Genomic DNA, 23,182 nt, shown 5'->3' on the forward strand with positions numbered 1-23,182 from the left:
TTCTTGAACGTGGTGGTGACTCCGACGTCTAATGACAGTTTATTAACAATTTATCTGTCCTTTTTTTTCACCGCTTCTCTTGCTGTGTTATAGCTCATCCTATTTAAAGCGCAAAAAGGGGTGGAACTAGAAAGGAAATCCTGCAGCCAAATATTGAGGAGGGCATGGGCTTCCCTTGGCTATGGCAGTCAATTGAATGTTGCAGTCAGCATGTGCGGGGGCAGATCTCGGAGCAGGAGATGCAAACGTGGTGAATGTATCTTGTCTTTTTCTTTCTTTTTATTTTTTTTTTCTTTTCTGTAAGTAAGCAGATTGCTTGGCAAGTTTGTGGTGCTTGCTCAGAAGCCCGTTGAAAACTTTGAGAGGAGCGAGCTGAATTTAAACGACTCTCAGGAATCTCTTTCCCCCCAGGCCTCAGACGTAGCCTCCCATGGAAAGAAATGTATCGGATGGTTCATAATCTGTATTCTGTCAGGATATTTTAATGAGAGGTCAATAAATACCATATATTTGGAAGCAAACAAGCCAAAGCTGGGCCTTTTCTTTATGACTTCCACACAGTTGGAAGAGTAGCTTTCTGGCAGATGCTTTCACTTTGAATGAAGAAAATATATCTACTCTGCTTGGGTTCATTTCTGTGATCCGAGCAATTTTTGACATATCAAACCAGGCTAAAATTTAATTAGCTGTGGCATAGGAAGTAAATATGTAAAAGAGGTTTTGCGGAAGTCTTAAGTCTTTTTCATTAAAAAGACTAACATTGATTTTCCTGGCTGATTGCAGTGTGATGTGCTGCCTCTACGGTGATTAGATGTGGGTCGGAAGCACTGCTTGTGCCCCACTTCCAGTCTTTCAGCAAGTAGAGAGACTGGTAAAAGGAAAAAATCCTTCCCAAAATGTGAAGGTTGGCATTTCTTTTGAGTAATACTCTTGCAGTATGAACTGTAGATTTACAGGAATTAGAGACCAAACAGTTGAAGTATTCCTCCCCCCCTCCTCCCTTCTCCCCTCCTTTTTTAAAGTGTCTTCATCAATCAAAATCAACATAAATGAGTAATGGAGGCAGATAAAATGTGAAGAGACAATAGCGGTGTTGTTTAGAATTGACGGCCATAAATCCATTGTATCCTAAGAGACTGCACGAAGTAAATACCTGCTCTCCCCGACCACCACCGCCATTTAGCCCATGATTCGGAATATCATTTAAGCAAGTGCTGATGTCCCATTGAAGCTTCAGCCCATTAATGCTTGCTTTATTTTAGAGCACCAGGGCTGCAATGAAGCAGGGGGGCTTGGAGGGAGAAGGTTTGGAGTGACAGGGGAGTTTCCCCTCTCCTCATTCATTTGTTAATTTGGGATGACAGAAATAGAAATGGTGTTCTTACCAGCGGGTCAAAGGCTTTTTTTAGAACCAACAGAGAACAAGAAAGCTGGTGCAAAAAGGAGTTACAGAGCGCATCGTTTAAAATCATTAAAGTTTGGGGCTGGCTGGGGTTTTCTCTGTAAGGAAAAAAGGGAAAGCACATCTCCATTGGCACTGCGGAGGCATGCACAAGGCTGGAGAAGCCCAACAGAAAGCAAAGCCAAGGGGATTGTGTACCTTGATTTCAGAGGGCACGATTTATGGTGTGAATTTTCAGTCCTGACATTTTGATTCAGATATTGATAGAGCTGAAGTCTTACGAGCTGCTTTTGTAGGAATTGGACACAGAGGTGCAAGACCCTCTAGGGTCAGTTCTCTTTCTGCTGTGTTGAAATGCCAGATCTCAAATGGAAACTTTCCTTCCTTTCCTTTCCTTTCCTTTCCTTTCCTTTCCTTTCCTTTCCTTTCCTTTCCTTTCCTTTCCTTTCCTTTCCTTTCCTTTCCTTCCTTCCTTTCCTTTCCTTCCTTTCCTTTCCTTCCTTCCTTCCCATTAGAAAGGTCCTTCCACTTTTGGGTGCCTTTTGGAAGTGAGCCTGTGTCAGCAAGTGCAAGTATGATTCTTAGGCCCAGGCTCACAAATTCAGGAGATTTAAAGCTGCTTGGTTTATTTTTGGTTCTTCTGTAATTGTAGTTTGTTTGGCAGAGCACGCCGGACACGGATCACTTGCTCAGGGCTCGTTAGCACCGACAGCATTCCAGCTATATTAGAATCTGTGAATATATCTACCTCAGCCGTATTTTCACGCATTTCATGATTTTCATTCTCCATGAATTGAAAAAAAAAAAACCACAATAACACAAATAACCAACTACCTGGCAGGAAGGACCGATGACCTTTCTGATCATACGGGGGAATGCTCTTTAAAATCAAAATCTGAACAAGCAGAACTCCGGCAGCGCAGCACCTCGCTGTAGAGGGGCTTGAAAGTGCCACTTCTGTTGTGAAAACAGTTTATTTAGTAGTTAATGCCTTGATTTTTCTGTCTTTGTACTTCTGAAAGATGATCTCTTGCAAATGATGAACCCTTAGCCTTAACGAAGTACTGATCCCTCTTTAACATTTACTTAATTGAAGCTTAGAAGGAAAAAAATATAGTGTAGTATTTTAAGAGTGACTGTGTAGCACCTTTCCAAGTTTGCATGCCTGTCAACGGGATGTCATCCTGTAAGTGTGAATGAATGACTCTATTTCCAGTTCGAGTTTCCATTCCTAGGCAAAAATAGCACCAAATACACTATACTTGCAGAATAGATATCATATTTTTTTAAAACTTTATAAAGCATACCGCAATAAAAAGTAATTGATGGTTATTTCTTCATTTAAAAAGTTCTCTGTGTATAAGCAGACGACGCTGCTTAAAATAAGTGAATAAAATCACAAGAAATACTTTCTCATTCTGTTCTAACTGACCAGACTGCATTTTGTAAGGAGACCGGTTATATTTAGCATTCCTCAAGGCATCCATTGTTGGGCTTTTTTTTCCACAACCAGCATGAAGCACTGAATCTTTAAGCATCCCGTCATGCTGCTGATGTTTTGTCGAAGAAAAGATGTGTTCCTCAGCTGTTGCAGTTACTTCGACATTTGTGCCTTTTCAGATGACACTTGGCCAACTTTTTGTAATTGTGTAAGTCCCGTGTGCAGAGTGATGAAGGCTGAGATTTTTAAGGGCCTTGAAGTATCCAAATCAAGGCACGGGCTGTCTGACTACCTCCAACGATCTGATTCTTGGATCTGATTCATTTAGTCTAGGAGTATCGCAGTCCTAATTATCTAACCTATTCCTTACAACAGGATTTGGGCGCTTTTTTTTATTTTATTTTACTAACACAATTTATAAAGAGTTAGCGGAATATTATAATGGTGCACATTAGGGGATATAAGGTAGAAGGCAATAACCTGGATTATAAATAACTGCTTGATCTGTAGAATTCTACAATAACCCCTTAAATTTGATTAACTGTCTCAATATATGGTTAATCATCTAAATCCTTTATAAACTGTTTGTAAATGCACCCTTGACATAAAGCATGACTAGTTTGTCTGTATTTTATGAAACATGACAATTCTACTGAGGAAATGGAGCAGTATTTCTGCAATATAGTCAATGTAATTGAGAAGGCGAACTTGGTGTTCCAGAGTTTAATTGAGGAAAGTGAAATACTTCCAGTTTCTGAATTGCCTCGTGCAAATTTGTTGCGCAAAGGTAGCATGGAGTAGCTACGCTTTTCCTAAGAACAAAGGAGGCAAAGGAAGTTAAAAAGAAGGAGAGCTATAAAAGAGTTAAAACATGAAAATGTAATGCTTTTGGAATGGTTTGGACCTCAGGTCTGCGGTACAAAACCATCAGCATCAACAGCAGGGTCTCCTGCTCCCAAAAATACTCACTCCTGCCTCTGCATCCGGCTGCTCTCTTGTTTTCATGGGCACTTCTGTTCTCCAGTCAATGTCTTGAAATGGAATTGATCCACTGCAAAATAGCTCTCCTGTCCCACCCTCTTCTTTTTTCTTTTTCTTTTTTTATCCTGGATCAATTGCTTGATCTGATTCATCACATGGACCCACAAGCTGTTGAATCAGCAGAGCTGAGGTTGGCATGCTGCAGCGCGATGGCAGAAATGAACACCAAGAGGAGGTGGGAGCAGGGGGAGGAAGGGACAGACCTGAGCATGACTCCTAAAATTAGTATTGCTGCTGGATGCTTTGCATCTTGGAAACACGGTCTTGGCTTGAGTACAGGGCTTGGAGTCAGAACATTTAAACTATAAACTCCCCTTTAGCCTTTGACACCCTTAAACTTTCGTTTTGCCATCTGCTAAGTGGGAATGACACTAGTTGCCCTAGTGATGTGAAGATTTAGTAATGATTGTTCAACCAATTAGCACATGAAAAAAATAGGAAAGACTGCTTTTTACACTCCTGCATTTTGCTGAAACTGTTCTCCCATGCTTATGAACTATATTTCACTTGTAGTAAAATGTTTGTTTTCAACTGTGTTTCTTCTATCGGAAAGATGTTGCTAGAGCAAAGACAGGTCTCTGGTTTTGTAACTCAAGTGTCTCTATTTTTAGTTTTAAGATGTTGGCTGCACCTCTCTCTTTTTTTTTTTTTTTTTTTTTAAATATGTGTATATATTTATAGCTCTTGCTATTGGAAGAGAATTTCCTGCAAACAGATCCATTTCTGAGGAGCTCTGCTCCGACACGGAGTCCCATGTGTTCCGCCGAGAGATTGCTCCAGAATAAATGTCTGCTCTGGTTGTAGGACCAGCCTGGTGAACTGTAAACTTTATATTGCCTTCAGCACATAGTAAATTTGCATGTGCAGGAGGTATTAGCGACTGGGCATCCGATACTTGGCAATGTTGCATCTGAAGACGTGAGTGACAGGAGAGATGCAGCCCCAGCCCCAGTGTCCTCCAGAGTCGTTTCCTCTTTGGATAATTACATTCTCAGTTTTCTCTGCAGTTTTAACCACAGGGGGGTGGTGGGGAGGGGGGGAGGTATCTGTCTTCCCACCCTCATTTAAAGAGATGAGTCTTGTAACCACGCACCGTTCAACAGCTGCCGCATCTCACACAGAACTAGGTGAAAGGACTTTTTACATAACGTTCGTATCTGGTTTGCATTCCGAGCTGTGCAAATCCACAGTAATGCTACATGGGTACCTGAAAGCGGGATTTGACCTGTGGTGGGGTTCTGGTTCACGTGCAGCGAGCAGCACTGGCTCAGGTAGTTTCAGGGACTCCAACAGGGCTACTGGTGTGCAGAATCAGGCCCCTAAGGATCCTTAGGAATGAAAGGTATCCTGTAACTGTAAGGTATTATTATGATGACTACTCTGGAGAACACAGAGGTATTGAAGTCGGCAAAATAAATTACAGAGTTAAACGTATAAGTAAACCAAGAAGCGACTGATGTTTTTTGCATAGTAATAATCTTCATAATCACTTCATTTGCACAGTTATTTCATTTTAAACTTTAGGCACAGTTTTGAAGCGTAGCTCAGTGGAGATTTTTCCTGTAATCTATAAACTTTAATGAAAGCTAATTGGAGGACAAATTTTAATCTAATTAAAATGTGACTGCATAAAGCAGAAAGGATGAATGAAGCAAAATGCTCTATGGGGCACAGTTTTCAAACAATGATTATCCTGAATACTAAGTCAAACAAAGCTTTTGTAAAATGATGATCATGAACATTGCCAGCAACAGAACAACCTTGAGAAACTGCAACTGAAAGTTTTAATGTATTTAGTTTAAAAAGTGGACATTCAACTCACAACCGTGTAAGGACTTTTTAAAAAGAAAATAAAAAGCAACACACACGGTCTCATCTGAAAACACAACAAGTAAATTAGCCAAAGGTGTACATTCCATCTAAGTTCTCATGATCAGCAGATGCAAATGTTTGCAGTGCGCCGATGAGTTATGAGCCCTAATGAGATTTCAATGCTGAGCAAACAATAAAAATTTATGCATTGCATAGTTTTAGTGGCCTTTGGCTTCATGGTTAGTGTTACACCCTTTCAACAGCTTTGGTAATATAATATCCAGCTGGCTTTGGAGGTAAGGAAAATTTTAGGAGTGAACTGAAATTGTGAGAAATAACGTGATTGATTGCTTTGTCAGAATAATGCATTTCCACAGTATAATTGTCCGTAGTAATCTTAGCCCGGGTACGGATACATAGGTTCTAGTTATGTTCGGACACAAATTCTGAAGGCTTCAGGTGAAGGATGGCTTTTCCAGCATTTGAGCCGGAGCGTTTCCTGTGCTGGGTGCGTGTCCAGGGGTCTCACAAGCAGCCCCTTGGAGAAGAACATTCCTGTCATACTCCGGTAAACGGGAGAACTGAAAAGCTGCGCTTTCCCCAGCAACTGTCATGTGTTGCAAGAAAAGAAGCGGAGCACAAGCACAAAAAGAAGTGCACAATAGATGTTGAAATAAACCTATGTAATGGGGAGCCGGGGGGGGGTGGCGGTGAATCAGGGAATTCAACTGGTGCAGTGTGAGAGTGAGCTCAAATGTATTAAATTTAAAAGACCCATTTGTGGGTTAGGCTTTTATGAATCCAGAACCTTCACCATAATGATTGCCTGCATTACCCTACATAATATTAAAATCTTAGCATGTGATTAATAGCAGATTCCCTGCATACGTGTCACAACACACATCTGCAGCAAATCTGCCAGTATATTTCTGTGCTAGTTTTACTTTGGGGCCATAAAGTAATTCCTGTTTTGTGAATGAGAATAAACCTATTATGCACTAGGTTAGCTACACCCAGTTTCTTCTCTTCAGGGAAAAAGAGCTGCTTATTTGATACGGCATCTCAAATTTCAGTGTTCAGAAGTGAGTTTAAGCCTCGGCTAGATTTGCTTGAGCAAGCTGTTGGGATTTGCCTTCACCGTTTCTTAGTTCTGCGTTTTCCAAAACCTTCTGTGCAAAGAGTATTGAGAAACTTCTGGACAGCAGTAAACTAGTGGACTTAATTACAAAGTGTTTATTGCTAAATTTGTTAATGAGTCAACATGCAAAACAGATATATTTATCCCCATTTCCTCTTAAAATAGTAGTAAAAAATAACTTCAAAAAATCTTTCTCTTAAGCTGCTTGGTGATGCAGTTTTGCTGTTCACAAAAGCCCTTTTTCCCATCCGCAAATAGCTACCTTTCACTTTGCCCCAAGGGAGCAGAGCATAGCTCAAATGAAGCTTAAAAAAAAAAGAGATTTTTCCTGGTTGTAACTCAAAGTGTATGCATATTCACACGTGCACGCGAAATAACAAGGGAGATGCAGAAACGTTCCTCCAGTCTGCCCTGTCCTGTCGACCTGTTTCACTCACCAAAATCAAAACAGAACCCCACGAAAACAACTTAAACAGCAACAAGAAAACATTAGGAAAGCAACATCTGTTTTGCATTCTTGGCATCGAGTCTGCCCTTGCAACACAGGGTCTGACACAGATGTACAGGGTTATGACACCGCTGAGTACCGCTTGATTTAAACTGGTGTAACTGAGAGCAGAATCGGGGCGCTGAGTTCTTACAACGCTCTGCAGAACGGTGGTTCTTTATCTCCTTTGCAGATGTGGGACTTGAACCCCACTGAAGTTTTAGGCATCTTTCCATTGATTGACTGGAGAGCAAGTCGTATTCCTCTACCAACAACTTAGAATTTATTATTGATTGTGTATTTTTTCATCGTGCGTGCATTTAGTTGTCTGTAAAATCACGTTGCTCTCTCACTTTCCAGTAGACTTCATTGCGTGTAGCCGCATTCAGAGAACCTTTCAAACAATATTACATAATTAAGCTCTTCAGTTTTTAGGTAAAATAAAATAGTAGCAAGGAGAGAGAAATTTAAAGGTTCTTAGAAGAAAGGCAAAAATAGCTCCGACTGAACTGAAGAGTCAGTGACTGGGGAAATTTGGGAAGCCAGAGTCGTGAAGAGAGCAACTCTCTCACCAGAGGCAGCGTGATAACATGAGATGGCACAAAGGGAGCAATTCTCTCCCTGTTTGATTCCCCATCCATAGTTGTTAACAGAGACAAAATTAGCTCAACTCGTACCTGGCATAACTTCACTGGCCCCGGTGGAGCCGTGTCAGATGCGGTGACATCCTTGCAGTGTTTTCACCAACCACTAGATGTCTGTGTGTGCTCTGTAAAGTTCTTGAGGGGATGATGCCCCTGGTAAACACGAGAGACAAAACTGGAACACAAGCTGTGGGGAAGCCTATTAGTTTGTGTTTGTAAGTGTAACATCATTACTTTAATTAAACCTGTCTTCAAAACAATCTGTGCTGTCTAAAACTAAGTTCCAGCCTTTCTAATTCGGGACAAATAAGGAAAAGGCGCCTTTCCTGGTCTACATCTGTTTAAGACAAACTGTTTCCTTGATGTCCATGTGAAGGACTGAAATATATCTTATTGTTGTGAAAGTTTTGGAGGATGTTGCTGAGATATAAAATAGGTTCATTTATTCCTATTCTGAAAAAATGAAATACCAAAATATAAAACATCTGCTCCGTAAGTGAATTGGTAAGAGCCCGCTATTTAATTCTGCCCTGTGTAGCCCAAACCACAGTGCTGCTGGAGCCATATTTTCACATCAGCATATCTGGGTGCACCGAGGAGGGCTGCGCATCAGATGTCAAGTTTAGTATATCTTTTTTTTTAAAAAAAAAAAACAAACCAAACCAAACCCTGGAAGAGCGGATCTGGGCACAGAAATCTATTTCACAATTCTGTTTATCAGGCGGTCCACCGGCTGACCAGGGTAGCTGCACCTGTGACCAGCTTTTCCGCAGAGATCTCCCAAGAAAAAATGCAAAAGTAATCAGCACGTGTTTGCCTTTCATTTATCTCTGTCATCCGGGAATAAGATACAGATAGTATCAGGAGGAATGAAAGGTACATTCTGATATTATTTTCAAGTTTTTTTTGTCTAGACAGAGAGGAGCAACCACTTGTATCTCTGTGGAACACAAACAGCCCCCCTCCACACTCACATCCTAGGCTGAAGGCCAGAGGGGGGGTAGTAGGCTGTCTATATTAAAAAAAAGATTTAAACCCACCACCTACTCATCAGGTGACTGGAGACTGTGGTTGTAAAATGTGCTGCAGGCAGAAGTTCTGAAAAATCCCAGAAAGTGTTGAAAACATCTCTAAACAAGGTATTTTTCTCCTGCACCTTTCTTGCTAAAGGTCCCAATTGCTGCCAAGAAAACTAGTGAGAATGTTAGCTGCCAAATAAAAAATTTATGACAGTGTTTGGCAAAGGATTGTATCACTGCTTGTTTTATACATTTCCACAAGGCTCTTGAAGGGCTGTTGGACACATACGGCTCACTGATCACTGTGCTTTATCTGTTCTTTAATATATTAACAAAGCGAGCTCCAATAAAGTATGACTTAAACAATAAATATTTTTTTTTCTTTTTATAGCCTCCTATAAGCGCTTGCTATGGGTGCGAATATAATTTCTACAGCATTCCGTATATAAAAATTGTTTTAAAAGCCCTTTACCTGACAAAGTTGCTTGTTATTTGAGTCACTTTCATAGTAAAAATAGGTGAATTTTTCAATTAAAAATGTATTGCTTTTGCAATTGTGCTTGTTATATGTTGGAGTCTGGGCCAATAAACCGCCTGTTAAAACATAAAGAGGTCCATTCAGTCAAAGTTGTGCCTGCCATTTATGTTTCAAAAACCGAGAAAATAATATGTTGGAATTGCATTGCTCACCAATATCAATTAGGTTTTCGGCTGTATCATTAAATTAATGTTGGGGGAGAAAATTGTTCTGCTGGATTTAGTGGAAAAAATATAGTTTTGAATACAGAGTTCGCACACTGACAATAATAATTAAGCTGGCCAATGCTGAGGCAACACCCTTAAAAATGTTTTCCCCATCTGAACAAATGAAATTGTCTATCTCTGTCTTTTCAAACCAGTTATCAGATTAGGCTTCCAGCTGATAATTAGTGCTGTTTAACACAGATCTTGTCATTTGGCAATCTCAAAGCCCGAACAGTTTACTTTTTCTCATTATCCTGTGCTGCTGGAGATGGGAGGTTTGGAGCGTGAAACCGCACCTCCCTGCACCATTTTGGAAGGAGCCCGAGAGCCTCCTCTTCTCTCTGGTGACCAGGAGACAGTGGGACACCCTTCAAAGGGGACAACCAGAGCAACACGACCCTGTGCTGTCCCAAAGCTGCCCCGGGGCCGCGCGGCTCTGCGCCGTGCTTGCATCTTCTCGGCACAGCAAATATTCGAGAGCAGCCAACAGCACTACAAATGCTATACGCCTCGTATGTGCTTGTGTATTTCATGGTATTTGATATAAAGTGCTCAAGACAGACCAGCATTAAGAGGATTATTTCAGACAGCATTAGGAGTTAATTTACAGAAGATTAGCTCTAAGTCAGGCAGATATCATAAGCAAATTAGCATCAGTTGTAAGAGATTCAGAATCAAAATGGGTGGTGGGTTTTAGTTTCTCCCTGTTTGTCCTTAGTGGATGAGTAGTATCTTTATGAGTTTCCCATACTAAGGTGTTACATCTCGAACACTGAAGAACAGGTAGACGTCTTTTCTACATGCACGGTATTTATTATGATGCTGTTTATTGGCAAGGAAACTGCTTAACACCAAATACCCTTCCTCTGCTGAATATTTTATAATTCATGCCATTTCTTCATTGAGTAATGTTGTGTTTGGCCCTAGATATGATGTCTCCATAGTGTGGTATAATATTTTTAAATAGGCAATATGCAGCTTTACTTCAGAGTGACATACTTACTTAATCCTTTTTTTTTTCTGTTAAAATGAGTCACATTTTAATGCTGACTCATAAAAATGGAGTGTATAAAATGCTACATACTAGGGTGAAGATTACAGCTACTTAAAAATAGCTTCCTCAATATTTAAGCTTGTAAATTATAAATTTGTTTTATTTCCACAGGAGTGATGGTTAATTTGTATTAAAAAGCATATTCTGTTCCTCAGTCAGTTTTCCAGGCACATTTTTCTGGCTGCAGACAGACAGGCTTAAGCACCTATCCAGTCCTTTCTCAGTATCACGGTTTCAGAAACGTTTGCCCAATTAGCGGAGAAGATGATGAAATGGTTTGGGCCACAATATTAAAGCCCATGCCCTGAGTTGCCCTTGGGATTCTGAAAGTTTTGAAGTCTACAAATGGGATTCCCATCTTTGGAGAAATTTGTATTCTGCTCTCCAAGAGAAATTAAACCACTTGGTCTTAAGTGTGCTCCGAACATTTGGGTTTTTAACTGGGGAGGGAAAACTGGGCAGCGTTTTACGATTTTTTCCTTTCTTGATGGACCAAATTCCTCTTGACAAGGTTGGCCTGAGGTCACGAATGTCTCCCTGTGTTGACTGAAAGAGGAATCTTCCCTCCTTCCATGAGATCACGAAAACTTAGACCCACTCTAAGCCAGGTTGGGCTTGTGGGTCCCGCTGGTTGCACGATCTGCAAATGCTCGTGCACTTTGACTTTGTGCCCAGTAGTCTTACGGATGCGCGGAGGCTCGGTGCGGTTATTAAACCGAGGTGTCTGAGGTCATAACAAAGTAGAGGCATTTCTGCACCCCTAATAGAAAAACTGTAACATGCTGAAAAGAAAATACTGTAATAGTGGCAAGCATCTCCTGTCAACTAATTTGATAGTTCTCTATCAGGTAAACCATTTGTGAATACATCGATTCTTTTTATTTTTCACTGTTCTGTCTTCACTATTCCCAGGTTTTCTCTGAACCAGTTGGGCAAAAATTGATTTTTATTTGTTCCACTGGCCTTGTGGAAAATTAGCTTATGAACTGGTTTTTATAGGAAGACTCAAAGCACAGAACAGGTTGAAAAATAAGCCTATAGCAGTCAAAATTGTTGTCTGAAATGTCTTCAGACTGGAAGGCTGAATTTATTGCTCAAAACAAGTACTAGCAATGTGGAGGTGTGCAGTCCTGCTCATTATCACTGGAAAAGGGGGAACCAAAAAGCACAGTAAAAAATTAAATTTTAATAATGCTAGTGATATTTTCTAAATCCTTCTTGACAGAAAGATTCTCATTATTTTTATCTGTCTCGGAGTAGGCTCTTTTAATGCCATCTCACAAATGGCCTTAGCCATGATTGTTTTCCTTTCTTTTATAGCATTTGAAAAAAAAAATGAATATATACCAAAAAAAATTCTATTCTATCATTCAAGGAGTGCCATGAAATGGTAACATTTTGGATAGCACATCTTCAGGAACAATTGCTGCAGATGCCTTCAGGTTTTTACAAAAGAGGTCAACATTGTTAAGACAATTGTAGAAATCTTGCCATACAAAGACGCCCAGTCAAATATGGTGTGATAAGGGGAAAATAATGTAAGCAAAGTATTTGTGTCCAGTCTCCAGCTCCATCACACCTAAAAGCTGTAGATTAGTCATTAATTAGAGTGAGGCAGGGCAAAAGATGTTACTTTCTTTCATCTGTTTAAGATATATATTTTAGTGGGTTCTAATGATTATGAAAGTTGATAAAATGCAGACTTTAGACATTTTTTGTTTTCTTTAAATTGCGCAGAATGTAAATGTAACTATATTTATCATAAAAGCCAATGTGCGATCATGTACGTTCTTGTCATTTTATAGCTTGCATACATTTCTTCTGCTGGAGAAATAATTGCTTTAGCTTTGAGTGCTGACGAGGGAGTTGGGGTTGGGGCTTTTTTTTTTTCCTGTTAACTGTTTGGGGGACCGGGGCTTCGTGCAACCAGTGTGCTGAAGAATGCCATTACTCTGACAGCTGGGCTGTCCAGCCTCCCTCAGAGCTCTTTCTAAAGCACTCATAATGTTTGCTAAGGCCTATGGTTCTTAGTCATGCTCAGGTGACTAAATGTGTGATTTGTTCTTCTTGATACTTCAGTACCCTGAGAAAGGCCAGTTGGAGATTAATACAACCTTGACTCCTTCCACTTGCAGTTGCCACTGCGCATGTGATCTTCATTTAGACTTGCCAAAGAGATCTGGTGTTGCCTCTGCTTTGCATGAAATGAATTAATCCCCCTCCAGTTTTGGTTGGTGAGTTTCTGTGGCCCCGGAAGCCACCCGCTGTTCTTCCTAATGACAGTAATAATCTAATTTGTTCCCTCCATGGAAGGAGCGGACATGGAGACAGGAGAAAGCTGAAGTTGCGTCGCAACTGTGCAGAGAAATGCTCCCTGACAGGGTCTCTCATCAGCAGAAGGATACTTGTCATCCTTCAGAAATACCTTCCCCTGTGTTTTTAAGTGAGCAACAAATAAAATCTCAGCTAGTAGAAGATGTACAGTACCCTGCCCTATTGCCTTTTTATCTTAGGTCCCGTGTCCATGAGGTCCTTTTTCAAACTTTCCCTGTTCTCACAGTTTGCCTGCTGATGACTGCGCACACTTGTCTTTCAACCATTCTTGTAGATATCTCTCCTTCTAAGCCACTCAGTCAAGCTGTGTCTACTCAGTCCCCCCAGACTGCTGTGACCGCCTGTGCACCGTGTGCACCTCCTGGGCTGCCAGGTCCTTGAGACAAGCTTTGATAACCACCATCCTGATGGCCACCAAATAATGCTATACTCCAATGCTGTTCATGTGTTTGTGTTACATTTGGAATGTATTGCAAGGTTTCCATTATGCATTAGATGTCTCAATAAGTATTTTAACTATCAGATACCATAAAAATAATTTTATGTTTTAATCTTAATAGTAAGATTGCCAGAAGATGACACAGCAAGGTAAAAAACCTAGTTCCTTAAGCCAAGGAAGCCCACTGCGTTTCAGGAGGCAGTCATCCCAGAGAGGGATGTCTCTCCTACCTCTCGTTCCTCTAGAAAAACTGTCAAAGGAGAAGTATATTTGATTCTGGTCAGAATTTCATGTGCAAATATGGGATCCATTAAACAGAGAAGAATAATCAAGGTATTTACTGTCTAGTTATTGATGAACATCATCTGCTTTACTGGTGAGTTTCATCTCTGCAATATTTCTGATTGACGGGGTATTACAGACACAGATATGATAACGCCTTTCCTGTATGACTTTCCCTTCAGAGCTAGCAAGCTTTCTCCAAGCGAATTTGGTCTCGGGGGCACTTTCACTCTTGCTTGGTCTTCATCTTCAAGCTTTGAGGGATATTCATCTCTACTTAATCGGTTAGACGCCTGACCTAGCCAGCTGACCTAACTGACTAGTTCTCCTGGGATGCATATATGGCCAGGAAAAGGAGAAGGCAGTTCAGAGCAGGAGTTTAGCTTATATACACAGGGAGCTGAGAGAGATTAGCTAGATATAATTTAGATGTTTAAAGTTGGATAGGGTGACTACCTCCCTGCACCTGTTATTACATGACTCATTCTTTCATTCAAGGCCCAGGTGGAAACACATTGATGTGGTTTGAGTGTAATACTATAACTAGAGATTGGCATCCATGTTATTAGGAATAGACGGCCCCAGTCCTTAAGCCTGATCTTTAAAGCTAGAGGATGTAGTGCTGCACAACTTCTCAGCCCTATTAAGAACGTCTGAGGCACCTTGTATGGCCTGTCTCTTTCAAAAAACCCTGCTCGTCAGCTAGAAAAATGCCATCATTTTTCATTATCCATTCCATTTTTGAGGCTTTAATTTCATTATCTGCTGGGTTTTCGGTAATTTTAAATGGATTTTCCAGATGTCTTACACATAAGAAACTAGCCCCCCTGTCCCTAGGGAAAGAAGAGACTCCGTAGGGACGGAATTCAGGGAAGACGAAATAGGCTCCTGCTGGGAGTGGCTGCTCTGCAGGCTGGAGGTGGAGCCCAGGCAGCGTGGCTTTTGTGGCATGAACTGAGACACAGGGTGTCCCATCCCCTTTCTACCACCCCCCAAAGCCTTTTCACCTTTAGATATGCAATGTCAATTACAACGTAATCGGTTCTTCTGGCTTTGAGAACACAAAGAACTTGGACTTATTTTCAGAGTTTGAGGTGGGGGGGAGGAAAAAAAACTTGAGGATTTTCCAAATTCTTCATTTTTTCCAAGGTCAGCTAGAAGAAGGCCAAGAAATTGTACGCAACTCGTGCATGTGTTTTTTCACTGGTATTTCTGTTGTCTAATTTCAGTTGTTAATGATGAAAAATATCTCAAGTCGGATACTTCCAACCAGCTGCAATTTTGCTAGGCAGGGCTCTTGTACTCTTTTATTTCAGTAGGTCGCCACGTCTTCATGTTTTGCCACAGCCTGTCTCGTTCTTTTCAGTTGCTTTTATTTAAGAAAAGCATTCTTAAACCTAAAGATGAGAAAGATGAATAGTTACTTGAACAGCCCCCACATACCCTGAACTTAGAGATTTATCATTATGTATCTAAGGCTTTGCTTTACCAATCGTAACATTTATTCCCCTGTGTGGGGTCTAGTGCTTCCATTTGAAAGCTCCTGATATATCGTAACAAGGATGTCCTTATATATAGTAATAATGGTGTCTGTGCAGAAGGTATCTGAGAATAGCTATATTACTTTAAACTCACGTTTAGTTTCCACTGGTATATATTTGCCTATGTGACTAGACCTACACTCTCTGTTTGTTTGAATCTGCTGATTTGCACGTGAATATCGAGCACTTAAAAATCACTTACCGCTGATTTGCACGCACCTCTTTCTTGTATGTTAGCAAAAACTGCAGACCGCGAATAAAAAGGGCACCCAAAAACATAATAGCCAAGTATTCAAAGTGACCATTTAAAATATACCCTTGTATACAGAGAGCAAGCCTTTCTGCCCAGTAAACTGATAGGAATCACTTCTAGTTAAATCTTAAATACATGTATTACAGTGAAACACTGTTGGACAGTGCTCCGTCATCAATCAGTCTGTGTTCTTGAGGACACTATTTTTCGAGATGCTTTCTTTAGGAAGAAAGCCCTGTGTTGTAATGAATGTGTGCTAACTGATCCCCCAAGCCATTTGTATTTTTTTTTCATTTGTATCAGTGTCAGAGTTGAGCTCCGGTAAGAAATTTTTGCAGTATTTTATTTGTAGTCTTCATTATTTCAAGTTAAGGACACAAAACTCTTTATACACCCAGAGTCTGCACTGGTTCATTTATATCCCGTATTTTGTTAACATGTTACCGTGATTGCTAATTTTCATGACAATTGTTATTGTACCATCAGTGCTTAATGGCAAGGCATCATTATTCAATGCTGGTCAATCAGGCACTAAGACATGTGCAAGACATCAGGCTGAACCCATATAGATGTCGTGCACTCCCCTGCTAATGAATGCAGTTTTGTAAAAAGGTTTAAACACGGTTGGCATCCTTAATGTAAGGTTTGCAAAAGCTTATTCGGGAACTGCTTTGTGTTTATACGGAGCAGATCTAAACATGTCACAAACAGAGTTAGACCCATTGTGCGCCTGTGTGTGTGTGAAGCTACGGAGAGGAGCGAATCATTTTGGGTTTTGAAATGTGGAAAGGCAGCGCAGTTTCTGCCATGGCGGGAGTGGGGGGAAACTGATTTGCCAGGGACATCAGTGTTTGGTAATGGATGTGGGATTTGCGGTCGCCATGTGCATCAGAGAGGTGATCCCCCAAAGCGGACGGTGTCACGCGTCAGCTCACAAAGTTGGCCCTGGCTCCAGCACACCGATGGTGGGAGGTTAGGGACTGCCACCAGAAGACAGGAAAGAGGGTCAGGCATTGAGAAAGGAGAAGCAAAAGGAAGCTCGACAGGAGGGGGATGCGCTTTGCGCGTTGTTAGTCCATCACGTTCTTCCCGTCCGCCCGTTAACGTTCCCCTCGCATCTGCTTTCGTTACCGTTTCTGTGTGGTTTTGCACCCAAATGTTTTGGGCTGCTGTCCATGATAAACCAGATGGAACTTGGTTTAAAAGCTCAGATTTGTCGTCTCTTCTAACTCAAAGTAGAATGAGCCCTTGTGCTCTTAGAGTTTTGAGTATGAAAGGAACAGTAGACATCGGCTGTTAACGAGCTCCAGCGTGCCGGGCTCCAGCAGAACTTGGTGTGAATTCAGTGCCTAAGTTGCATCGACTAAATGGTTAATTCATCTCATATCAACAGCACTATGATTCATAATGTAAACTTGAGGAATCCTTGATGTTTCAGTCACACATTCCTCTTAATTTGGCCATGCATTCTTTTAAAGCTACAGTGTGCTAACTTAATAAAATGCAGCATGCAAATGCACAAGTTTTTGCCTTCAGGCATTTTAGCCATGGATGTTTCAATGGGTGTCTTCTTTCAAGTACATATTCTTTCTTAAATTATTTACCCTGTAAACATGCTTTGCATTTTCAAAGAAGATTCTGGGCTTCCTCATTCACCAGATTTCGTTGAATTTAAGGTGTAATAGAGATAAAAGCCTATCATCTGCTTCTTGCGAGCATGTTGGCCTTTGGGATTTTTTTGTAGCGAATGTTAGGCCCCGTTTTCTTCTCCTTTGGTATTATCGCTCCCTCCCCCACTTAAATTCCTTGATGCTTTGCCTAGAGCAATACCCACTGGCAGTGTCTGGCTGTGACAGTACTATAGGCTCCCCTACAGATGGGTCCTGCCAATGCCAACCATTGTTCTACCCCTGTGAGCTGGCTTGACTGTCTCGGATCACTCAGAAACCCCCTTTCCTCTTGATTTTTCCCTTGCTCCGAAGGGTCACCCTTGCCTGTTGACTCTGAGATCTGAAACGTTGCTGACCCCCAGAACTTGCGGGCTCTGTCTGAGCGGCAGCTCCCAGACTCAGACTCCCTCGTGCCCGCCTCGCTCAGCCCTCCTCGGGACCGGCCTGCTGCTTCCAGACGGCTCGGCCGTTCTCCTCCTAGCCCCGTCCTCTGGCGCTTGGCAGTTTGTTTAATTTTACTTGCTCACTTGAAAGTAAAACAGTAAAACTCGATGTTATTCTCTTTCTAAAGATATAAAATTAATCTTTTAACTGAGGGCTTGAATATTAAAAGTATATAATGCTTCAGCGTAGGAGTCTGTTGATAACATCCATCCTATTTCATGATTAATTTGTTCCTTTTAATATGATATTCTTTTGCTGCACTGTGCAGACTAATTCAGATTCCTGGAAATGGAACTTTGATATGTATTTCCTAGATTCACACCGTAAGTGAACCTTCAATTAGCAGATACAGGTGGCAGCGTGCCTCGCTCGGTGCTCTCTTGACAAGGATTTTAGAGGCGTGGACACTGATTAAATAATCTTGCAATCGGGTCTATACTGCCAGAGTATTCAAAATAAAGCATTTGGAAGACTTGATGCTTGTTTTATTTTTCTTTAATTTTAAGTCTCAGACGATGAAATGCCTTTTTCAGTGGGCCAGAGATAGGAGGAGTTGATTTAAACACTCAGTGTGTTATGTATGCCTTTGCCTAACTATGTGTTAGATTAAGCGAGTTTCACTCACAGTTAATCCTTTGTAAATTAGCATTATGGATGCCTTGGGGCCCACATCCCACAAATAAAATGGTTGTCAAGCCAGCTGCACTGTGTATTACTTAAGGCTGAATGTTTTAAGAGTTTTCATGCTTTTAATCTATTTCACTGCTGAGTTTCAATTTTGCTGAGTGTCTTTTCAGGAGTGATGAGGGTGAGTGAGTAAATATATATTCTGGTTTTCGTGCGTTTGCCTGGGCAAATCGTTTGTTATCAGGTGTTTGGCAGAGAATGTCACACCCCGCAACAAAAGAGAGAAGCTTGTAAGTTCAGGTGTTAAATTGAAGTGCAAACCAACAAGAACCAAAAGCCCTTAATTAGCTTTATTTTGTTAGCCTGCTACACTTTTTTTTTTAGGGGGAAAAAAAAGGAGTGAGAAACATCCCTCCCTCCTCCTCATCCTTTTGGCAGAGTAAATATTGCCTGTTAAGTTTGAATTAGCTGTCATCGCGAAAGAATTAATGCTGTGGTTGAGCCTTTCTAGTGAGGAAGGGAAAAATAAACGAGACAGATCTTAGTTCAGCTTTAAGTGATAAATGAGGACAAAGCAGCCCATTCATCTCCTGCTAGGAAAGTGGACACAAACACTAAAGCAGTTTTGCGGAAGACGTGTCAGCAAATGTGATCATTTTGTAACCTGTCAGGAGGATAGAGAGCTAGTCCTTTTAGAGTGTCACAGGGGAGGGTGTCTGTCTGATGTGACAGTTTTCATCCATCCATTTACTGCTTTTTCGTTAGGTGGGGGGTAAGCAAGGAGAGAGCTGGAGTTGGTTAAAACTGCATTTTTCTTTACACTTTCCAATATAATTTATATGTATATCCACCCGCGTCCAAATGAAAAACATTTACGGAGGAAAACTCCCCTCTGCTCTCTGGAGTTTCTTCTCTCTTTCACTGCGTGAAATATGCTCGTTTTAACACATTACGTTCCCTGTCTTCAAGTTGGAGCCTTGTACTTGGTTTGATGTTTCACAAAACACGGTTTTACCTCTTCTTACTATTGTTTGTTTGGTGAAGGCTCTGTTTTGTTTCGGTTTGGTTTGTTTTCTTTTGTTTTGTTTTGCAGAAGCATGAGAAAAAATAAAATAAGAATAAATATAACCGAGGGTTCTTTTGTTGGTTTTGTTCGCGATTTTTTTGCTGTACCGCTCCAATTCTGATGATACGCTTCATGTACAAATAGGTTTTGCAAAAGTTCCTGTTTCATGAAGAGCTTATGAAAATACCCCTCCTCCTCTGTAAGAATCGAGTAGCAAATGCTGAATTCTTACAATCCAGAATCCTCCCATAAAATGCCTCAAATTCTACTGCGTGTTGATTTATTCATTTTAATTGACCTATTAATTTCAGGCAAAATCTGAAGCAATGTGGTGTCTGATTTTAGACGCAGAGATTTCTCCCAACAAATGACTGAACAATATTAGCACTTCCTACTTCTGGCATCTTTTTATTATTACTGATTTCCATTTTTTTTATACTACATAGAAAATGTAACATTTGCCTATTACCATAAGTAAAGGTATGCTACAGAGGCAGGAGATGCTTTTACAACATAAGCTTCACAGTTTGACACTTGCTTCTTTATATCATCCTTTCCTTCAAAACTATCTTTTATACTTTTCCCTTGGTATTTTAGTACAAGTAAGTATCTCATTGACGTGTGCTTCCTTGAAATCTTGTACCTTAATAGTAAAATCCCTTGAAAATTAATAAATTGTTTCTGTTCGGATTAAAAAAAGCCATGAAGATTTCAGAATGGCTTAAAAAATATAACGATATTTACTGTTACAGACCACCCTGCTTGAATCACATCGACTGAGGGCTACTGATTTCATTTGTTCTTGGAAGGTTAATAAATTGTAACGTGATGCATTTCAGTTATTCTAATATGTATATAAGTGTATGCATAATTAAGAAAAGTCTAATTCTTTCCTGAATGCAAAAGTTGGATATAAATAGCTACATAAAGAAATGTTTGGAAGCAGTAGACATTGAAAGAAGTAAAAAAACCAATCAAGATACGCAGGATGGTATAGGAAATCCTAAATTTGTCTTTTCTCCAAGATATTGTTCTGTGTGCCTCTTTTTATGAATTTTATATATATTCTGCTATTTTGTTTTATTTACTGGTTTTTTTTTTTTGTCTCTTCTGCTTTTTTCCAGGATCATCCAAAACCGGATTTTGCTCGTTGTTCTGGCAGTCATCATCATCTTCACCGCCACGATGGCTATTTATTTTTCTGTCAGGGGACGCTGATATCTTTGTTCTTCACTAAACAGCAACAAACTGCTTGTTCTGAGTAATTAAGACAAAGTGGTCACATGAATCATTCTCTTGCACTGATGGAGTCTCCCTCTCTTTTCCACTATTCAACTCAGGTGCAAGTGGTGTAAAATACTTTGTATTATTGATGGCATAGTTGATGGCATGTGGGGTTGATGATTGTTTTTTTCTTAAATTTTTTGTCTTTACCTGAGTGGTTTCGGAATCTTAATATTTGTTGGGGTGAGGGCTTGTTCCAGTATGGAAAGACTTACCGTGTGTCGAATTCTGCCCCAGACAATTAGCCTGTAAGTTGCCAGAGTTTAGGGAGGGAAGAGGGATCTTTGCACTTTTCTTGTGCTATGCGGGGTGTGTGAATATCAAGCAGTATCTGACCTTCTGTGATAGAGAATATAAGTAAAACAGAGACCAAATGATGTAGAAAGTGAACCTGTCTCCTGTGACTAACTCCCGATCATGAATTGTCGTAATAGACATAACCTGGTTAAGAACAGTAGTTAGTTTTAAAAAGAGAGCGACCTTAGAATGGTGTTTAATATCTGATGTAAATCTAACACTCTATTCAACAACTTTTAAAAAATTAGGCTTTGTTTTCTGCTTATTGAAAACAATTCTGCTTTCATCAAGATCATAATCATGGATCTCTTACCCAGAATCTAGTTGTGACCACAGCCCATCTGTTGGATCTGTTTTAAATCTTCCAGTGTTGATATATGTACTGATAAGCATACCCATAGGCCCATATTGAAGATGTATAAAGATACTTATCTATTCATTGCTGAGCCCATAAGTAACAGTTCAGTAACAAATACGTGATTACAGTGCATTAAGCAAAAATCTAGATTTTTAACATTGGCCTGACTATGTTGAGACCGCATGTTGGAAATATTTTTAGTGTATTAAATTCTGATGTGATATTCCCCTTTTTAAACAGAAGCTGTAAAAATGTTAATTTATACATGCTTTTAGCTGATAAAATATATCATAGTTTCATCTACCTGTGTGTAAATGAGCCGTTTCTCTTTTTCTATTGGCTGTGCCTCTCCTATAGACAAGCCGAGGTCATTTGGATTACAATTAAGTTTACAGCTCCAGCAAAGGTCTATTTCTGGTGATACGGTAAAGTCATTTTCATGATAACTTTTCAATTCATTGTATGCAATCCCGTATAACTATTACAAATTGAGAGGGATTTTAAGGCCTTGAACTTAAGCTGTAAAAGCTTTTCAGAAAGATGTTCAAAGAAACAAAAAGCTGGTGGCTTTCAAACTCCCCCCAAACTAGGTAGGAACTGAGCACCAAATTCTTGTGTGTGCCTTAGACTTTTGGGGTTTTGGCATCCCTGCGGTCTCTGCTGACTCGCTGGGCTGTCCCTGGGAGCTGATTTTGGGATAAACATCTGGGAGTTGATTTTGGCCCTGAGTATGTCCCCTGTTTTCTCTACATGGAAACGAGTAACTCAGCTAAAAGGATGTTGATGCCACAGCTGCAACTTGGAAAGATGGTGATAAATGCAGAATAAGAGGATCCACAAGAAAAATGATACTCACTGAAAAAAATGGCAATGATGTTCACAGATGGTCGGCTGTGGTTTCTGAGTTACATGCAGCTCACAACTAAGTTCAGAAGTAGTTTCTGTGCCAGGTTTCTCTACCAGCTCATGTCAGCGGCTGTAGGGTTGTGCTGGAACAAAAGTTCCTGGGTAATCCAGACCCACGTTTCTGGGAGGTGCTGCTCTGTTCAGCTCCTCACCTTGATGGCTCCGCAGTGCCATGGGGCCATGGGGCCGCCCCTCGCTGCCTCCTCGGGCACTCTCTTCTCACGCCCCTGCGAGGTGTGTGGCGTTTGTCACGCGGCGCTCGGGCACGGAAAGATTTGGTTGCTCAGCTTACAGCGTGGAGGCTGGCCGGCCTTCAGTCACGACGTGCGCTCAAATTAAGCACTTCGGGTTGTGTAAGCAGAGCGCTGGCCTTTAGCTTCAAATGATGGCACTGAGCTGAGTTCAGGCAAATTAGGAAGAAGCCTGGCAGCGTTAGAAGGTATTTATCCTCTCCTAGGCAAATTAGGAGATGCATATTTTGTAAAGCAGAAAACTGTCAAGAAGGAAATCTTAAGCTCCGTCTGTTGCCTAGACATTCTCCGCGTTGCCTCAATAATTTAACTATCATGGGGATTGATTCATGACTACTGATCTTAACAGTGACCTATGACTAGGTTTTGCCCTCTATCTAGCCACCTGCTGGAATCAGCAAAAAGCTGAAAGGAAGCTAGTTTTCCTTATCCCAGTATAAATCTAGGGCATAGTGTCACATCAGATACATCCACTCAGATGGGAATGAGGGAGAGAGAGAGACTGCCACGCAAAGCCTTCATCTTCACTTTTGATGAACCCGCCATCGCTATGTTTCTCATGCTAACCTGTTAATAACTCCTCTGTGCCTGCTTTGCATCCTCCCGTACTCCCCACATGTAAAATAGTGCTCGGGTGGACGTTACGCT

At 40.8% G+C, this 23,182-nt stretch overlaps 1 protein-coding gene across 5 annotated transcripts in view; it reads left to right on the forward strand.

The window, feature by feature from the left end:
* The window catches only part of VTI1A (vesicle transport through interaction with t-SNAREs 1A), a 276,673-nt gene that overhangs the window by 251,671 nt on the left and 1,820 nt on the right, over positions 1–23,182 (forward strand). For 3 of the 5 annotated variants that reach the window (XM_054205295.1, XM_054205294.1, XM_054205296.1), the window contains one exon: positions 20,563–23,182. This exon is cut by the window's right edge. In XM_054205295.1, coding sequence (XP_054061270.1) covers positions 20,563–20,703 — 141 coding nt within the window. In that variant the 3' untranslated portion in view covers positions 20,704–23,182. The remainder of the gene's footprint in view (positions 1–20,562) is intronic. The other 2 variants (XM_054205298.1, XM_054205299.1) reach the window with 1 other exon arrangement.

The sequence above is a fragment of the Rissa tridactyla genome, chromosome 6 (assembly GCF_028500815.1).
Source record: "Rissa tridactyla isolate bRisTri1 chromosome 6, bRisTri1.patW.cur.20221130, whole genome shotgun sequence".
Lineage (NCBI taxonomy): Eukaryota > Metazoa > Chordata > Aves > Charadriiformes > Laridae > Rissa > Rissa tridactyla.